Below are 20,344 nucleotides of genomic sequence, written 5' to 3' on the forward strand. Positions count from 1 at the left end.
TTTAGGGAAAACCCATAATGTATATGCCCATCCTTGTACCATGGAGAATTCAATGGGACAGAAATCCAGGAGAGTGGAGGATGGGCTTTTAGTGCCTTTCCAACAGTTGGGCTTATTTGCCACTGCTGCAATAGTTTGGACTGTTGCTATGGCCGAATTATGGAATGAATACATATAATCAATATTCCACCACAGGCTTATAAGAAAGGCTATCATACCAAAATATAGGTCTCCAAATCACTATTAACAGGAAAAACACACAGACACAAATAGCAAAAATAATTATACCTTGGTTGGACTCTAATTCTGAGGAAGGGTATGGTTCAGTCCATGTGCAATTCCTAAGTATCAGATTACTTTCCACTTTTCTGTCATTTAATTCTTATGCACGATCAGTGGTTTCACAGCCAATCTGCTGGCTCTGTGCAAGTTCCCAGCTGTGGGTGAATCAGTCTCTGCAGTGGTGGATGTTCCCTTAGTGGCAGGAGGGTTTCCTGGTTCCACTTCCAGACCGGCTGCAGCTTTTAGGAGGGAGTGATGGATTCAAGTTGATTTTTTCTCCACCTTTACCGCTGAGAAAGGTTAGCAATAACAAAAATGGTCCCTCCCACCAAGGAGAGAAGTTACCCTTTCTTTTGTGTACTTTTACCCAAACGTTAATTCCCTAGACTGAAGGGGTGCAGAGCCCCTTCCAGAGGTACTGGTTGTATTAGCTGTGCCCGGGCCTCATTGTATTTCAATAATTTCTGAGCCTGTACATTATACTGGGTCACATTTTCATTTCCTGCTAATAAAATTATACGAGTGGGTACATCAGTTCCGGGGAGTTGTATCAGTCTTTCAAACAGTATTTCACAGGGAGACAGTTTTGTTGTTTGTTGAGGCCTTTGTTAAATATTTATTAAGGCTAAAGGTAGTGCGTGCAAGACACAGTTACCTATTCGGCTGCAGCATAAATTCCTGGCGTGAACCAATTTTTAGCACTGTCTGGGCTAGTGCAGCAGTGCCCAAACACCCTAGCTGGTGATGCATTTTTGCTATGGGAATGGGGTATTGCTTTGGTAAAATAGGAAGGTTTTCCATACCTGCTTTCCATATTCCCTGGGAATCTTTGGTCACTTCGTACCTTTTCCAGGAGTCAGTTTCTTCAGCAGCAACAGTCAAACATCTCTTTTCATGAGTGGGCAACACCAGATTGGACCGTTGGACTGTTTGTAAGCCCGGTGGCTCATATGGCTGTGGTGCTGCAGCTTTAGCAGCAATATCTGTTAGACTATTTCTTACCTCTTCTTTTGTCCTTCTGCCAGTATGAGCTGGCTGATGAATGATAGCAAGTTTCTCTGGAATTGTATAGCTTTTAACAGTTCAGTAATTTGAGGAGTATTTGATGTTTTACTTCCGCTAGAAGTATAAACCCACACAACTTCCATAACTGCATGGCATACTCCAAATGTGTATTGAGAATCAGTATAAATATTTACAGTCTTTTCTTTGGCCAGCTGACAGGCCTTTGTTAATGCAATTAATTCTGCTGCTTGTGCACTCAGCTTTGGACTGAGTGGTGAAGTCTCCACTATTCCATTCACTGTAGCTATTGAATAACCTATAACACAGTTGCCATTCAGATAATACGAGGACCCGTCTACAGATAGTTCCAGATTGGGACCTAGAAACGGCACATCTGTTAAATCTCCTCAAGTCTTTTCAGCTTCCTAGGTTGTTACTACACGACCATGATACGGAGCTCCTTCCCCAGAAGGGGAGTAGAATAGCAGGGTTCAGTGTATTACACTGCTTAAGTGTTATGTTTTCCATTGTTAGGAGAATCAGCTCATAGTGATGTATTTGCTGTGGTGACATTGCCTGTGTAACTTGTACCATCGGAGGATGTCCAAGCACTAGATTTTTTTACTCCGTTCAACTAGGAGTGCTGTGGCAGCAATTGCAGAGATGCAGGCAACAGATCCTTGAGCTACCGGACTGGGCTGAGTTGAATAATATGCAACTAGATGTTGTCGTTCCCCAAAGGCTTTGAGTTAACATCCCTGAGGATGGGGGGATGTTTTTGTGGATTTTAGTAAGGCTTTTGATACTGTGCCTCACAGCATCCTTCTGGACATCTGTGAGATGAGCAGGTACACAGTGGACTGGGTGAAGAACTGGCTGAAGGGCAGAGCTCAAAGGATTGTAGTGAATGGGGCTGCATCTGGCTGGCAACCGGTCACCAGTGGTGTTCCTCAGGGCTCAATCCTAGGGCCAGCTCTGTTCAATATTTTTATCAATGATCTGGATGCAGCAGTTGAATGCACCATTAGCGAGTTTGCTGATGATACCAAACTGGGAGGTGCTGTTGACTCTCTTGAGGGACAAGATGCCTTGCAGAGGGATCTAGATAGACTGGAGCATTGGGCAATCATTAATGGGATGAAATTTAACAAGAACAAATGCTGGATTCTGCACCTAGGATGGAGTAACACTGGGCACAAGTATAAATTGGGAGAGGAGTGGCTGGAGAACAGCCCTGCAGAAAGGGATCTGGGGGTGCTGGTCGGCAGCAGGGTCAACAGGAGTCAGCAGTGTGCCCTGGCAGCCAAGAGAGCAAACCGCATCCTGGGGTACATCAAACACAGCATAACCAGACAGTCAAAAGAGGTGATCATCCCGCTGTATTCAGCATTGGGCAGCCTCACCTTGAGTACTGTGTGCAGTTCTGGGCCCCACAATTTAAGAAGGATGTGAAGGTCCCTAAATGCATCCAGAGGAAGGCAACAAAGCTGGTGAAAGGGCTGGAAGGATCCTATGTCCTATGAGAGTGGCTAAGGACTCTGGGTTTGTCTAGTTTGGAGAAAAGGAGGCTGAGGGGTGACCTCATTGCTCTCTACAGCTTCCTGAGGAGGGGACATGGAGAGGGAGGTGCTGATCTCTTCTCCCTGGTATCCAGTCACAGGGCGCGTGGGAACGGTTCAAAGCGGCATCAGAGAAGGTTCAGACTGGACATTAGGAAGAATTTCTTTACCAAGAGGGTGGTCAAACACTGGAACAGGCTTCCTAGAGAGGCAGTCGATGTCCCATGCCTGTCAGTGTTTAAGAGGCATTTGGACAATGCCCTTAATAACATATTTTAACTTTTGGTCCCTGAAGCGGTCAGGCATTTGGACTAGATGATTGTTGTAGGTCCCTTTCAACTGAAAATATTCTATTCTATTCTATTCTATTCTATTCTATTCTAAATTCTGTTCTATTCTAATTGTATGCAAAAAGCACTAGAATTGCTCCAGTTCCCAAAGAGATGCAGTGTGAGGGTGAATGGGATGGTCTAACAAAGTAGCAGTGGCAGAGGAGAAGGAGGATTGCTACAGCAAGGCAGGGGGGAAATGGCAGCCTGAGCTGTGTCGTCGGTAGAAATGGCAGCCTGAGCTGTGTCGTCGGTAGAAATGGCAGCCTGAGCTCTCCTCAGGCAAAAAACCAAGAGGCCTGGCACCAGCAGCATTGAGGAGGGTGGGCGAGCTCTGCTGGCTTGCCTTGGCAAAGAGTTCCCTTCCAGCTTCTGCAGTTAGAGCAAAGAGGCTATCCTGAGCATAGCCGCTGCCTCAGTGGCATGTGAGCTGAGCTGCTGTCAACTTGACTCAGCAGGGAAAAGGCCAGCACTGGCTGTTCATGCAGCAGAGCATGTTCATAAAGCTGCTTTGACAAAAAGATGAAATCCCTGTCCCGCATTTCTAAAACCCAATGTCCTCACTGTTCCTCTGGGGGAGCAGAGCACCTTCTGGCCTGGGATTCCCAGGCACGGTGATTCCTCCCGCTCCAAGCATGTCACCAGTGCACTGACACCTGTTGCACAGCTCAGATTTGCCAGCCAAACCGCCCTGTGTGCCAGGCTGGCTGTGGGTGCAGTGCTCCAAGATTCCCTTCCCAGCAGATATGGATTCAAACTTCTGGTGTCAGTAGGGTTAAACCAATGACAGAGCAAGGGATTCACCTGGTGGCACAGCGTCTCCGTGATAAAATAATTTATTAAAATCCCTGATAAAAATAATTTATTAAGCATGTGTGAAAGTGCAGGCTGCCGACTGCTCTTTCAGACCCTCTGAACTCAATGAGGCTGGGCCAGGGGGACTGCCGTCCACAACCTCCTCCTCCTTCAACCTGTCACCACGAGGCACCATTTTTGATCCCAAGGGAAACGAAGGAGAGAAATGGAGTGTGAAAAAGCCCTTGGGTCTCTCTGAGGTAGCACAGAAACCCATGCCTCCACCTGGGTGCACATCTCAGCAGCACACCACCTCCTTTCAGACTGGGATGGCTTTAGGGCAGGACCACTGGCCAACAAACTGCCAGCCCCACCTTTCCTCAGGCTCGTTATGAGGAGGTGTATACAGCCGGCCTCCTGCATGTGGGGCTTCTACACACACCTGCTGAAGATCTTCAGCCTGCAGCCGAAGACCACGCGAGGCAGCCTCGGCAGGGAGTGGGACCTTTGAGAACAGGAAACAATCCCGTCGTGAGAGAAGAGGCCCGCAGAGAAAGACCTCGGCCCTCCTGCATCCGCTCTGGTGCTGCGGCAGGGCCGGGGCCGCCGCGAGCCTCCCCGCGCTCTCCCCTGCCTGAAGCCAGAGGCGGGTGCCTGGGAAAAACCCTGAGGGACGGCGACCCGGGACTGCTGCTGCCTGGCTCTGAGCCCTTCCCGCGGGAGAAGCGGGGCCAGGGCGCTCCCGCCGGCCGCACCTCCTCAGGACCGCGCCGTGATCCTTCGCGAGGCAGCCACGGCCCGGCCCGGCGGAGGAAGGGGCGGTGCGGCGGCGGCTGCCTTCCACTTCCGGCTTCCCCGCGCAGCCGCAGCCCGCGCCGCTGGGCCGGAGCGCGGGCCGGAGCGCTGGCCGGAGCCCCGCCGCGCTGCCATGGCGCCGAGGCGGCGCCGGGGCCTGGCCGCGGCGGGCTCCCTGCTGCCGCTGCTCTGCGCCCTGCTCCGCGCTGCTGCCGATACCAGTACCGGCCGGGTAGGTCTGGGAGCGGGAGGGGGGGCGGGGCGCTGAGGGGAGTGGGGCCGGGCGACTCTGTGGGGCGGCGAGGCCGGCGGTGCCGCAGCTGGGACCGGGATGCCGGGGGACGGGAAGCCCGGGGCCGCCGGGTTGTGCGCTGTGTTGGCCCGGGGGCAGGCTGGAAAGCTGGGCGGGCAGCGGCTCCCCGGCTCCTCCGCGCCCGGCTCCAGCCCCGTCGCCGCGCCTGGGCGCTGCTGCCCGCCGGAAGCGTTCCGCATCTGCTGTAGGCCCTCCTCGTGCCGCTCTCCGAAGCGGCCGGTCTTGGTTGCTGCTGCCGGGCTGGGCTCAGGTGTGCGGCCACAGCCGCTGGCAGCTCCTCTGCCTGTGCCTGGGCAGGGTGGGAGCCGGCAGGCGAAGGCAGCTGTGCCCCTCCTGCGTGCTCTTGAGCATCATCCTCCCGGGAGGAGCTTCTCTAGCGCCTGGGCGGACATCGCGTGGTGTCCCTTTCCCTCGCCCGCTGCCGCGTCCGAGTCTGGCCGGGAGGGAAAGGGGATTGGCGAGGGCAGCCCCACTCAGAGCTGTTTTGGTTACTGTGCTCTGCCCTTGCTCCTCAAGGACAGCTTATTTTGGTCAGACCGAAGGTCCCGTGTTCCAGCATGCTGTGTTTGTCAGAGGCCGACGCTAGATGCTAAGGCAGTGGTAGCAAATGTCCAGTCTCCAAGCAGTTCTGCAGCTTGGCTTTGTCTTGAGCCATTGGTGATGTCCGTGTTGAATAGTGCTGTATGTCCATTTACATGGTGAACTTTAACGTGCCCAGCCCAGATGCTGTCTTACACCTTCTTTTTCCTGCTTTGGAAGCAAGGCCTTTCGTTTTTCTCATTGGATTCTGGCATCTTCTTGTTGCCACAGAGAAATGGGGATTGTTGTTCCTCTTGTGCTCCTCCTGACTTGAGCCCCTTTCCCGCTGCTGTGTTATGTTAAGGGAAGATGTGCTTCTCCTCTCCCCCCTGCTCTGAGTGATCAGGCTGCCGATGTGAGAGCAGCGCATGCAGATGGTTCACCAGCGCTTGTGTGTTGAGGGCTGTGTCCTGTGGGTCAGATGGATTGTCCTTGTGGCTGGAAAAAGCTTACGGGATATATGTCAATGTCATAGCAATCCTGGTCTAAGTATTGAATCAAAGGGCTGGGGTATTGGCCAGAAGAAAGAAACACTGGGGTGTGTGCATGAAAAATTATGGTGAAAAGTTTATGAAAGCAAGCCTTTATTCAGGTTTGATTGGCATTTGCACTTAATGGCGAATTAATATTCCTTTTTCTCATGGTATCAAAGTGAGGGGTGGGGAGAGAGGGGAGGAAAAAAAAATCCTCAATTAATGGCTGTTTTTGAAAATGTTGTCCTTAGCATTTTGACAAGTTTGACAGGTGGTTTTAACTAAGGCTGCATTTTGGGGGGGAGGCAGGGAAAAGGCACAAAGCTTCTTGAGGAGACTTGGCTATTTTCCTGTTCTGACAATTTGCTAGATATCTGCTATTAGTAGAGGAAAAGTTGATTTAACCAGAGTCCCTGCAAACTTTCTGAGTGTGTTTTTTTTTGTTTGGGTTTTTTGTTTTGGTTTTTTTTTTTGTTGTTTTTAAGAAATACTCCTGTGCTCAGTGCAAGCGTAAAGCTGAACCTGTGTTTGCAGGGATTGCCCGGGTCTATTAAGCTGTTTTCTTGGAGTAATGGTCCGGAGGCAGCAGTAGGTGGTGGGCAGTGGCTTATTGGGAGCGTGCTGCTGTGGAGACTGAGAAATCTCGTGATGCCAAGGTGACAGGGTGCGCAGGAGGTCTCTGGAACAAGGACAGAGCCTTTCTGGTGCTCCAGAGACCTAAGTCTGCCTCAGTAATTTGGTTGGGATGATGGCTATTTTTAATTGGCAGGTCTGCATTGTCCTGTCAGGACAGGTGATATTAAGCTGGGTCTTCAGCCCGTCCAGGGGATTAGATGATATTACCAAACCTAACCAAAAAAAGAGAGGTGGTTGAATATTCTGGGCTAGTTTGTCACTTTTTCTTTTGAGGAAGTGTTCTGATCCATTAAGTTGAAAACTTACCATGGCATCTTACCATCTGTTTCTTTCTTTTTCAGGGTTGGTTAAAAACTTACGGCTACTTACTTCCTTCTGACAGCCAAATGTCTGCCTTGCAGTCAGGAAAAGCTGTGCAGTCCGCAGTTGCCACTATGCAACAGTTTTATGGGATCCCAGTAACAGGAGTTTTGGACCAGACAACTATTGAGTAAGATTAACGTAGGCTAATTTTGTCTTTCCCTTTCTTAACGCATTATCATATTACCTGGGTAATTATTCCAGCTACAAGAAGTCCTCAAAAGGGATAGATTTGACTGACTCAGCCAGAGAAGTCTTGATTATGAAAAGGTGTCCCTAAAGAAAACATGTGGACAACTCCACCTTTTCTTTTTGCCAGCAGTTCTGTTTGTGAGCGTGAGGAGAAGCTCTTGTTAAATGTCAGTCTTTGTACATAGATCCCACTGCTGGTGCACAGGCAAAGCATGTGAGCTTTGAATCCTGTGAGCTTCTGAAAGTGGAGAACATCAAGGGTTTCATTTATTTTAATCTTTGTCTGGATTTAGGTGAAAATCTGGCTCCAGAAATGGCTTCTAATGTACTTCTTAATTAATTGCAGTTGTGGATCTCCATAGATGCTCTTTGTGGAGTTGTGAGTTGAAGTGAGTTGTAGTCTGATGACGATAGTCAAGACTACTTAGCTGTCCATAGTTGCCATTTGTTGGACATTAGATGTTCTCTGCTGTATGCTGACTATGTGTTGTTTGTGATCTGTGTCTTGATAGCACAGGAGCATTGGTCTAAATCACCTAGGCTGGAGGGACTTTGTTCTTTGAAGGCTGTTGCCTTTAGTCTGCTCTTCAGCGTGTACTGCGAGGTGTGGTGTGGAAGTGGTGTTCTGGTGTGGGAGCGGTGTTTGTTGCTGCTGCCTGACTGGCTTCCTGTTGTCTGATTTCCTGGATGTTGTGTATTGGCTGAATCTGTCTGCTGTTGGTCCAGACCAACTAGGGGAGCATCTGTTGACTAAAGCGGAATGCAGATAAGGTCTTACTAATGCTTTCTGGGGAAAAGAAGCATCTCATGGTGAGCAAAAAAAGAAATAATAGAACTTGCTTAGGCCCTGCCTGAGAGTTTTCCCTTGACCTTTTCTTACTGCATTAGCAGACCCTTTTAGTGCACTCTGCCTAGTTCTTCATCTCTCCTGTTATGGCACTCTTCTGGCAAAAGGGACACAGTAACACAAAAGAAAGGGGCACAAAGTAACCAAACAGTGTGAAGAACAAAGGGGTTTGCTTGTATGCTTTCTAGACTACAAGAAGAGGGAGAAACAGAAGAAACTAGTGAATTAAGCAGGAGGGGATCATCCTGGACTGGGAGCACCTCTCCAGTTAATGTAACATTCCTTCCTTTAGCTTACAGGAAAAGCCCCTTGTTCTCCATTGAGAGAGAGAGAGAAAATCCTGTTTGTTTGCTTTTCAAATGAGTTGAAAATGAAATGCTTTTTAAAGGTGGGGATTTTCTATCCAAGATCTCTTTGCCATTAATAACACAGTTTGTAAGTGAATGCTGAAGCAGAGCCAGAGACAAGGTTGTGTGTGTGCAGTTGGTGTGTAGAAGCTTGCAGTTGGGATGCTTATGGTTGGAACGAGGTGGGGGAAGAAGTGGCTATGATATTGGGGTGCTAGTTTGGAAAGTTAGGGAACTGCTTCTGCTGCTCTGTGGGTGACAGGGGAAGGGAGCAAACTGCGTGTGGGAGTCCCTGCTTTAGTAAGTAAAAGTATTTTTATGGAGGAAAGGAAAGCGTTGCCCACATTTTACTGAGTTTATATATGGGCAGGGGTTGATTGGTGCGTGAACACACAAAGGCTGATGGGTGAAAAACCTAGATGTTTCCCTCTTCTGAAACTCGAGTCTCCAAAGGCTTGAAACCTCAGCTACAACCAAACGCGGGTGTGCTTTGCAGGCTTGTTCAGTTGCTCTACGTCCATTTGTCCTGAATCAGTAGGTCCATATGTTGTATGGCAGGGTGGAGCAGGAGTACCTACCTAGAAATTACATGAAAGGAAAGAGGTCCTAATTGCCGTTAGCAGTGAGCCTGTATTTTGAGTTGGAGGGGCCCTATTGGGCTGTTACTTCCTCAGATCTGATTGTGGAAGCTGAGCGAAAGAGGAGCTGGCAAGGCAGGCTGGCTCTGAGAGCTCGGAATTACTCAGGTGTTTGCTAAGCTGTTATTTCAGTCTGTGTTATGAGTTTTGAGATTGCAATTATGAATTTTTCTGTCACTTCTGTCAGTGTCATAAGCTCTTTCCCTTTAAAGTGACTTTAGAATCAATCAGAGTGCGAAGTTATTTTCTATGGTTTCTTTGTCAGGCAACAAATTCTGCATATTCTGTTTAGATTTATTATGGAAGCCTAAAGTTTTTCGTCTCCTTCCCCACATGTTCCCAAATCCCGAGCTTGTTCTTTCCTCCAAGAGTGGTACCCAAGTGTGTGAAAGCTACCATGCAGGCGCTGCCAGTGGGAGTGGGAAATGGGAAGGAACAACACCATTGGTGTTGCTTATTGGTACCCGAAAGGAAGGTGGGGTGGGGGTCCGTTCAGCAGAGGGGCTGTCTTGAGGGAGCAGGTTGAGGATATGTAGTTTCCTGTAAGGAGAGCAGGGGAGAATATGTAGAACAGCCTCCTTGTACCCTGCAATTAACAGTGTCTCAGCAAACTTTCTGTCTGCCTGCAGCTACTGGGTTGAATTGTAATTCTGCTTGGCAGCTAGGCAAGGATATAGTCCTGGGAGCGTGCCGGGAGAGAAGGCACACTAGCACCTAACAAAAGTGGTGACTATTGTGTTTGTCGTAATCAACCACATGGCCCTGGAGGGAACCAAGAAATAGTCTTACTTGTGTTGGAAATGTCTTGTGTGTCTTGTGCTTTGTCTTGAGCCTGTTGTGTAGGTCCCTCGCCTTGGGATGCACAACACTGCTGTTTAAAGATACCACTGCCACCAGCTCAATAGTAGGCGATTGAGAGTGACAGCTTCCTCTATTTAGGAGAGTCTTGTGGAGGGCTTGGAGCCTGAATTGGGGAAAGCAGCTGTATCTGGACAAGAGCTGGATGTCACTGCTTTTGGAAATTACCTGTTTTCTGCATGCCAAGCAGCTGGAGGAATGCAATATTCTATGCGTAAACAGTGCCAAGTATAAATTTTGATGATCCAGTGTTATTGGTGCTGCCATTTAAAAAAAAAAAGGGGGGGGGGGGGCAACCATAAGTATCTGAATCCTGCTTCAAGTAATTGTCTTTCGTTGTTGTTTCTGATGTGATGTGCTTTTATAAATCCTCTGGAACACAGAAAGGGTTATCCAAACTGCTCAGTGGAGAATGGCTGTCAGAAAGATCAGCTAAAGAAGATCAGTGACAGCAAGCTACAGCTTTGTGATTATTTTGCCATAGATCTGCCCTGCTGAGAAAAGAAGAGATGGCTGGACTTGTACCCTGGTCCATGTGATTAGACTAGGGCCCATATGTCTGGGAAGCAAGTTGAATCAGGGAGCTGATCCAGATAAACATTCTCAGCTTGACATTAGCACAGGTGGTTGACAGCTTGGGTACTGCCTAGCTCTAACCAAGTCGTTGGGCTTTTTTACTAGATCTGTTTCAGAAAGTGTGTAGCTGAGCTGTGGAACAAACTGTGATAGAATATGGGGGTTGTCCTGGTTTTGGCTGGCACAGAGTTAATTTTCTTCCTAGTAGCTGGTATAGTGCTGTGTTTTGGATTTAGTATGAAAATAATGTTGATAACACGCTGATGTTTTAGTTGATGCTAAGCAGTGCTTACACTGGTCAAGGGATTTTCAGCTCCCCATGCTCTGCCAGGGGCACAAGAAGCTGGGAGGGGGCACAGCCAGGACAGCTGACCCCAACTGCCCAAAGGGCTATTCCATACCATATGGCATCATGCTCAGTATAGAAACTGGGGGGAGTTGGCCAGGGAGCAGCGATCGCTGCTTGGGGACTGGCTGGGCGTCGGCCAGCCGGTGGTGAGCAATTGCACTGTGCATCGCTTGTTCTGTACGTTCTTTTATCATCATTATTATTATTATTATTATTTTCTCTTCCTCTGCTGTCCTATTAAACTGTCTTTATCTCAACCCACGGGTTTTACTTTTTTTCCCCCGATTCTCTCCCCCATCCCAAGATGGGGGGGAGGGTGAGTGAGCGGCTCTGTGGTGCTTAGTTGCCGACTGGGGTTAAGCCATGACAGGATTCAGACAGGCCTGAGTGTAATGGGGTTGAAAGAGGAGTTAGGCAGCCGTGCGTAGTATAAGTCTGTTGGCAGCTTTGCAAATGCTGATACCTCAGAAGCTTTGGCTCAAGAAGCCCTTAAAGTCCAGGGTGCAGGTATTACAGCTTGCCTCAGGAACAGCCCTGTGCCCTGCCCTGTGTCCTTATGTTGTGATGGAACTGGCACAGGGGCAGGGAATCTGACTGTCTTTGAGGGAATTAACTTTTGGTCGGGTATCTGTGCAGTTCTGATTGGCTTTGATAGCATGGGACTAATCTGTGTGGGGGCTGATTTGCTGCAGCCTGCTCAGCATAGGGCACGTGTTGGGAAGGGGCAGCCAGTGTTCATACATGAAACAGATGTTGAGGTGTGAGGTACTTGGCGGTGTACTGCTAGTGTGGCAGCATAGCTAGCACTGTCCTGGAAAGTCCTGGTGACCTGTCCTACACATCCATGTTGGTTTGGTAGCACTCCCCTGTTACCTTTTTGTCTTCTAGATGATACTAGTAAAGATAAAACAGAAGGTTGTTTTCCGACTGTAATCAGGGCCTGATGATGGTGATGTTCAAAGTACTAGAGTTCTCATGAAGCTCAAGAGATGAAAACCTAATTCGCACTACGGTTTGTGTAAGGTTATGCTAAAAACTCCAAACCATATAATGACGGGAATTTTTAAAAAAAATAGTCAGGAAATATCTAGGAGAATACAGGCTACAGTAATCCTAGCATCTCTCTAGGAAAGTGGTAGAAGCAATGCAAAAGAACACAAATAAAGGACACTTGGAAAAACACAGTGTATTGAGGTTGAATTAATATAGCTTTTCTAAAAGCAAACCTTAGATGTACTGCTTTTCTTTGAAGGTGGCAGCAGTTGTGTGGGCAAGACAGATCTGATTTGCACAGGGTACTTAGGTTTCTGAAAGACATACTGTACTGATAAATGTAAGGTAATGTAAGTGGGGAAGATCTGTACTAGCTTTATATATACAGCTTGGGTTCTTGTCAGGTACAGTACAATATGTATAACACTTCTCATTTGCTCTGTTCTTGGTGGGGAGAAGATGACAGATGACTGCACTGAAATTTGTAAGCATCTGTAGTTTTTACATATAGGAAGTGGACTAAGGAAAGGTCAGCTGCTTGACTGTCTGAACTGGGAGCAGGTATGTGTGCTGTGAAAGAATGTTCTTGTGAGGCTGTACAAGGCAAAGTGTCTGTCTATTTGTTTTTTATTTAAAAGCCATCCTGGAAAGAAGTCTTGTAAACCATCTACTGGTGATGGGAAGACACTACCTTCCTGAAGGTGTGGGGTTAATATTTTTGATAGATAAGATGTACATTGTTTAGGCTCAAGCATGTGGGCACATATGGGCTACTTGCCATTGGCTGGCTGCAGCTGATGGAGGAATGTCTGCATTTGGAGGCCAAAAGTTGTCCCCCAGGTGGCCAGGGATGTGAGGGAAGCCCTGCTGAGGAGAGGGGAGGGAATTTGGTGTCCTGTGTGAGGAATCTGCCAGGATTGGCTACAATGCTCTTCTCACGTGTGACCAAGCAGTGGCCTGTTTCTGCATCCCGTGTCCTGCAGTGTGTTCTTAAGGCATTGTGTCACAGTGGACACTTGCCTTTGCTATCAGAGTAAGTGGGTCAAATGCATAAAATGCCTGAAGAATGCCAGTGGCAGTGGCCCCAGCAGCAGCCCAAGCAGAAGGCTGAGGGCAGTGCCAGTGTGCTTGGGAGGCTGTGGCCAGAGACTGCTTGCATTATTCCTGGGCTCTGGTCTCCTGACCTGGGCTGCACTGCAAAACCCTAAAGAATGTGGCTGAGACAGAAAGTTGCCATGCTGGGACCTTTGGAGACCAGTACCTGTAGTTCCTCTCTTTCTGTCCCTGTCTTCTTTTTTCCCTGCTGCTGCATGCAGCGATGGGCAGATTTGTTCCTCCATAAGCCACTTCTGACTTCTCTGGAGTGTGCCCACACCAGCAAACGGGATAGTATTCTGGGATACAGTCTATTTCTCCTTGTCAGAGAATCGTTTAGATTGGAAGGGACCTCTTGAGATCATCTACTCCAACCCCCTGCTCAAACAGGGACAGCTAGAACAGGTTGTCCAGGACCATGTCCAGTTGGGTTTTGAATACCTCCAAGGATGGAGACTCTACCACTTCTCTGGGCAACCTGTGCCAGTGTTTGACCAGCCTCAAGCTGGTGCAAGAAATAAGCAAAAGATCTGTTCAGGTAAAGGAGATAGGGGAGGAGACCTGACTTCTCTGATAATAGTGCATGGATCCCCATGCAAGGGACAGCATCCTTTGCTCTTCCAGTTCACCTGGCCATAGAGGCAAGAGTTTCCTACATCATGAGTGACCTCAAAAGAGTCAAGGTTTATAGCAAGGGTCTAACAGAATTTGGTGACTGTGACCCACAGATTGGAGTGATCTGTTCTGGTCATTACAGGTGAAAGCCTTAGTCATCATCTGGGAGTGCAGTCATGTCTGCACTTGTTCAATCTTATCTAGTGAGTTATGAATTGGAGGTTTTTTTACTGGCACAGCAGCACTTTAACAAATGGAGAGTGGATAGGGTAGGTGATAGGAGAGTTTGATCCCAGTGCGCACACACATGCAGTTTTGATCTGGGTATCTTTTGTGGCATTATCATCATTAAGCTCTTGTCAAGCATAAGGACTACCTGATCTGGTATCTGTGTTTCCAAAAGGAAAAATGAATTCTTTTTGGTGTGCTGAGGTGTGTGGATTGCCAGCAGAGGTGGGGTGTACAGCTCTGTGCAAAGAGGGTAAACTCGAGAGAGGGAAGACTGAGCCCTTCTTGGTGTCTTCATTGGCCATCCTTCAGAGTTCTTCCAGTCACCCCCTGAGTTCTTTAGAATCTCTTTTCCAAACTGTTAGCTTGCTTTTTCTTTCCTTCTGTTCCAGGTGGATGAAGAAGCCTCGATGTGGAGTTCCAGATCATCCCCACCTACGCCATAGCCGGAGGAAAAAGCGGTATGCACTAACTGGACAAAAGTGGAGGCAGAAGCATATAACCTATAGGTATAACCCCTTCCCTGCCCCTTTTTGTTTGGGGAAAAAACATTCTGTACTTCTTTGGTATGCAAATTTTGTAAGTACTTTTAAAAAATGGATTTTCCCTGTAATGCTTAGTTGAGGGTTTCATTCTCAGAACATGGTGGAGGGGAATACTGTCAGAGCAGTGGAGTAACTGAAGAGTCTATTCTCAATTAGAAAATAACTGATCAGTAAAGATGCCTAAATCACAGCCATCAGTTGTGTAATTTTGTCAGGAAAATCCTAGTAAGCCCCTTTCTGTTCCCTTAGAAGTCTCAGGCTCTAGCCCTTAGATCATGTGTCTTCTTTAACAAACCATTAAAGCAGAAGGAACATCATTGTCTAGAGGCGTGATGCTGTCTCCCTCTACTGATATGCAACATTTTACTGAATAGTTATTTTTGCAGAGGTTTTACTTTTGCTCATGTAGTAGAACTCTTGCTTTTGTCCAGACTTAGGCCTGCTGAGTGAATATGCTGAAGTGGGCTACAGGTGTCAAATGAGTCTTACGTAGTGACAGTTGTTTCCCAGAGATGTGTTTTGTTTGAGTCATTTAGGCCCTTAGCTTTTGAGAGGCAACTGCTGAGTGATGCCAATGGAAATTTCTGACAATAAGAATGTCACTTCAAAATAAAATTAAGCCCCGCTCTAGTTGAAAGTATAGCCTTTTAATTTTTTTGGAGGGGGAAAGGAGGTTGCAGAGGAATAAAAATTAGGAATGTAGACATTAAGGAGAAGATACAAGTGAGCAAGGCTAAGACAGAAAGAAAGTCTGTGGTAGAAATATGAGTGACCAGCATGGGGAGGGTGCCAGAATGTGTAGGAAGAGATATGATGGTGTGAAGGGAAAGAGAATCAGGGGCTGGGGCACTCTCTTGCTTCTGCCGAGAGCTCTGAGAAAGGAGGAGGAGGATTCTTCAAGTAACAGTGAGGGACTGCAGAGACTGGGAGGAGGGACTAGTTCTGGGGAGTAGTTCAAAGCTTCCACCAATAATCATTCCTTTAACTCAAATTGTAAAGGGACACCTTCTGTATGTGAAGATCTGAGAGTCAGCTCCTGCTTCTAACCTTTTCTGGACCTTAGGGAAAACTGGTATATAATCATATAAATAAAACATATCTTAAGCATATGCATAACCACAGGCAGCAGGTTGGCAGATGGCTTCACTTCTGCCATTGTCAAACTAGTAGTTGTTTAACTTTCCAATTTCAGTATTTGTAGTGTGCCATTCAGGTGATAGATATCTTGTTTTACCACTGTCTTTCATCTGTCAATCCTTATATTAAATTGAGCCAGTTTATTAAAGACTGAAAGTTGTTTCCATGACACAGATATTTCATATTCCCCAAGCCAAGCTTAATAGGTCTTGAGTCTGTTATATGCACACACAAAAAACACCCCATGAACAGCACTTTTTAAGCTAAAGTTTACAATTATGGGAAATTTATGTGCAGTTGAACTCCCCCCCCCCCGCCGCCGTAAACTCTGTATCATCAGCTGTCATGGACTGGGTTGCACAAAACTGGCAGGTCCATCACTCCTATGAGCTCTTAAGTATTTTGAGTAGTCCTGAGAATGAAGCTGCTCATATAAGTAAGGTCGTATAGTTTACTGAAAGGTTTGTTTCTCAAAAATAATTAGTCAGTTTTTTTCATACACTGGATTCCATTTTAGCATGATAATTTCAGACAAAATCTGAAGTAATTTACATTTTTAAACTAAGTTACTTAGCTGTCTACACTGGAATTTGAAAGGTTGTCAGGTTTTTGGGAAGCAATGCAAGATCAACCGAAGTATTGGGAAGATTCTTATTAATAAATGTAGACTTCAGATCAGGGCTGTAGTTTTGTTGGTAACTTTATTTGTAACAGCAAAACTTTGCATGCACAAAGTAGTGTCTGCAAAAAATAAAGACCCTTTGGAAATGGAAACTGTGTAGGTGTGGTGATGTATTGGAATTATAGTAAGAAGTCTGAAATGTATTCTGCAAATTTAAACAACCCTTCTTTCTCATCCACACAGTGTCCACAACTATACCCCCAAGGTTGGAGAGATTGATACAAGGAGAGCCATTCGTCAGGCATTTGATGTTTGGCAGAGAGTGACACCACTTACCTTTGAAGAGGTCCCTTACCATGAAATTAAAAATGACAGAAAGGAGGCAGATATCATGATATTTTTTGCTTCTGGTTTCCATGGAGACAGTTCTCCGTTTGATGGAGAAGGTGGATTCCTAGCTCATGCCTACTTTCCTGGACCAGGAATAGGAGGAGATACTCACTTCGATTCAGATGAGCCATGGACCCTGGGAAATTCTAATCATGATGGTAAGAGCGCAGGTCATTTTTCAAAACAAGGATAAGTTGAATGTAGGCACATTGACAGGCTTTCGACTAGAAAGGATTTGGTTAGTGGAGCTTTCGCCCTACAATGGTTCAGATGTTTTCTAAAACATGTATTCTATCTTAAATGGGTAAATAATTTTATTAGTAAGTTTGTGACTCTGCATGCCTCTGTGCACATGTATGAATGTTGAAGAGTGAACAGAAGTGTGTGTCCTCTGGCTTTTTACATCTCTCAAGATTTGGACCATAGTTGCTACAGAAACCACGGCTCTGGGAGGGAAAAGGTGAACAAGAGAGTGTTGAAATATAAACTCTGTATCTCATGGAATACTTAACAAGGGCAATTAGAGTTAGTTGTAATGGTGAATAGAAAGTTGAGAGAGTGAAGACATTTGAATGTCAAGTTCTTTTGATCCATATTTGTTTTCCCACAGTCTGAGTATGGTCATAATTCCTCCCATCAGAGGTTGGGGCTGGCTGATTTGTTAAGGAAGACTGATTATTAGGATAATTATCACAACTGTTTTTGTGTTATTAAGCAATGAGGAGTTTCAGTGTCTTTCTAGTTTTATCTTACTCTCTAATGGCAATGAGCACTTTCTGATCTATTTTCAAACCTTTGATTGAGAATAGTGATGACTTGTAAAAAGTTTAAGTTGGAAAAACAGAATTTTACAGTGGCCTCATAAAATATCACTCCAGTTTCCACAGTCTTAGTGATTTGGGAAGGACAAAATGTCTTTAAACCTTTAGGGATTCAAAATCACGTTTTGAAACATTTTATAAGGATTAGAAGTTTACTTGGAATGTAAATAAGGCTTGATTTTTAAACTATATAAAAACATAGTAGCATTGTTGTGGCCACGATCTCTAAGGACATATGCAGAGGTAGTGTCTTTCATTAGACCAAACAGTGTATTTTGAAAAGGAGAAAAGCTTTCAGGCATGAAAGTCACCTTCAGGCCTGACCTAAAAGTGACAGCTTGCTGTCAGGATGGAATGCAAATTGAGAAAATCCCTCAGAGTTTTGAGTTGGTATCTATCAGATCATCTTTGAAAGGATATGGAGTAGGCAAGTTCAATGTGGGAATGCTAATTTGTAGGAAAGCAGAAATGATATGATACTTGTCTTCTCAGGGCAAGAGAAAGAATGTTTCCTGGGATGTTTAAATGACTAGATTAGATGTAGGCAGAGAAAGAGAGAGGTTATAGCCTGTGGGATGTGGAGGGGGGATAGCATGGAGAGCGTGGGAAGTTACGGTGTGGCAGAGCACAGTCTTGCTATCTTGAAATGCTATGAGTTTTTATTCCTTGGTTTGTGGCTGGAGGGCAGTTTATAGGTTTCCTTTGCGGATCAGGATTGACAATCAGAGACTGAGTGATTACCTTGTGAGAGCTACTTTTGCAGCAGTTAGGTGTGTTTGTGCTTTATGAGTGGTCTGGGCGAGTTCAGTCTGGTCTTAGTAGTTATTTGATCTCAGCTATGGGGAGTGAGGGTGGCTTGTGTGCTGGATATGACTTCCCAGGTAAGCCCATGTATGAGACCTGGGAATGCTGGTGTCTGAGACAGAAGTTCCTTACAGGAGGGTGGAAGGGGAGGTTTTGACAAGTTGTACTTGGGTTTTTTTTTTTCTCTTTTTCCGCACAAAAAGTTTCCTTCTGATGATAAGCTTAGCAAGATTGGGAGGCTGCTTAAAGACTGGCAGGGATGGCTCTGGGGAAAATTTTCCACTGGATAGGATGTTCTAACATAGGTTATCACTTTTTTGAGCGTTTTTTTTTGTATAGTGTTTAGGATGGTGTTTGAGAGCAATGTATACAATGAATAGAGGGTCTCTTTTTTTTAATAAAAGCTATTTCTTATGCAGTATCCATGTGGCTCTTTCAAAACCATGATGTATTATATTTCTCTGGTGTGCTGAGTGACTCTCATGAGTAGTGTCCTCAAAGTGCATGTAACTGGTATTTGAGGGGCTGGTGTGCACTCCGAGTGTGAAAATTGATAGAAGAGTTGAGAGTTCCGTTCCAGAGGATAAATGTCACTTGTGTATTTGTTTTCAAATAACCGTGCTGCATAGTCTGGGTGACCCAGTTATTTGAAAACTCTTTTTAAAAAAGTCACCAGTGAGGATGTTGAGAATGGTGGGGTCATATTTGTCCCCTCCACCTGGGGGAAGCGCTGATGATAGGGAATGTCATGTGTTGGGGATGACAGGGGTAAGCCTGTAGTCAGAGCATTATAGATGCGAGTGTTAAATGCGAGGAATTTGGGTTTGCCTGTGTTCTTAGCCTTGGTATGCAAATATGAAAATGTCCTGTCTCCTCACTGGATGATCCAGGCCTTTTTAGGAGGGTTTTTCCGTCTTTTTCACTAGTTCTTGTCATTGGAGCTCTCACTAGCTCCAGGTTCTCACCTCTGATATGTTTTACTTGTAATGCTGTTAGCAGGTTTTAAAGAGTTTCTTCCTGGTCAGAGGTTTCCTGCACTGTGATCAGTTCACTGCCTTTTTTCATTGGAAATAAGGTGTTAGTGAGGACAATATTGTCTTTTTAACAGGAAGTATTTCTTCAAATATGGTCTTGCTTGTCCTTATGATTTTGGGATTTTATGATTATGTATTTTGGGGCAATGGGGTTGTTCAATCTGGAACTGAAGAAGTCTCTCAGTGAAAGAATAAAAATACCCTACCAGTAGATCAGTAGCAAAGCTCTCATTTATTCAGATGCAAAAAAGGAACTGTTTTGGCCATTCAGCATCCATTCAATGATTATAGAAATCTTAAAATAGCCATGAAGTAACAATAGTATCTTTACATCAACCTGCAAAATATCACCATGTAAAATGTTCTATTCCTGACAAGAATGTGTATTAGTTGAAGGGAAAATTTGAACAATCTGTCTCAAAGCTCTCGCAACAATTGTAAAGGTAAATCTCTGGTCAACAGAGCAGGATGCTGAAACTGGCACTGTAGGTCCTCAGAATATTTGGCTGATCTATTTAGTCCATATAGTTTTGTTACAAACCAGTACGATCTGAAGCTTTGCTTTTGTTGGTCTACACTTGTCTTACTGTGTTGTGGCATGCGAAGAGTTTCAGTGAGTCCATGTTTGGATGTAGCTGTCACCTCACAGAACTGTTTTGGTCTTCACTAGCAGTGCAAATTATATGGATAAAAGCAAAACATTTCACATGAAGTCTCCTCCAGTCAGAAAAAAATGAAGAATTATTTGAACAGGTCTTTCTATGAAAACAGCCATCTCTGATTTGTACATGGAGAACATGATATATGCTGTTGATGAAAGCTTCTATCTTGTAAAGATACCTTGTGGTAATCCGCTACGGTTCATTAGCAATTTTATCACACCAGCTAGTGGATAGTTAGTTGGGATTTATATACTCATTAGCATTTTGCATGATCATTATTATACTGCTTTTGCCCCTTGTGGACAGCATGGCCATTACCATCTCCCTTGAAATTATTAGTATAATCATAATAGCTATGATGCTGTTGGTTGTCTTTCTGAGACTGTGGTAATAGGTGCATGTGCACCAACACTTGTATTATCTTCTGCTGTGAAGAATGATCCTGCATAGGCTTTCAAAGTGAAT

At 45.7% G+C, this 20,344-nt stretch overlaps 1 protein-coding gene across 4 annotated transcripts in view; it reads left to right on the plus strand.

The window, feature by feature from the left end:
* The first annotated feature begins 4,840 nt into the window (after nucleotides 1–4,840).
* Nucleotides 4,841–20,344, plus strand: part of MMP24 (matrix metallopeptidase 24) — a 49,080-nt gene continuing 33,576 nt past the window's right edge. The window contains exons 1-4 of one of the 4 annotated variants that reach the window (XM_072879362.1): nucleotides 4,841–4,997; nucleotides 7,108–7,256; nucleotides 14,257–14,373; nucleotides 16,412–16,716. In XM_072879362.1, the coding sequence (XP_072735463.1) occupies nucleotides 4,899–4,997; nucleotides 7,108–7,256; nucleotides 14,257–14,373; nucleotides 16,412–16,716 (670 nt within the window). In that variant the 5' untranslated portion in view covers nucleotides 4,841–4,898. The remainder of the gene's footprint in view (nucleotides 4,998–7,107; nucleotides 7,257–14,256; nucleotides 14,374–16,411; nucleotides 16,717–20,344) is intronic. The other 3 variants (XM_072879363.1, XM_072879364.1, XM_072879365.1) reach the window with 3 other exon arrangements.

Source organism: Ciconia boyciana, chromosome 14 (assembly GCF_034638445.1).
Source record: "Ciconia boyciana chromosome 14, ASM3463844v1, whole genome shotgun sequence".
Taxonomy (NCBI): Eukaryota; Metazoa; Chordata; class Aves; order Ciconiiformes; family Ciconiidae; genus Ciconia; species Ciconia boyciana.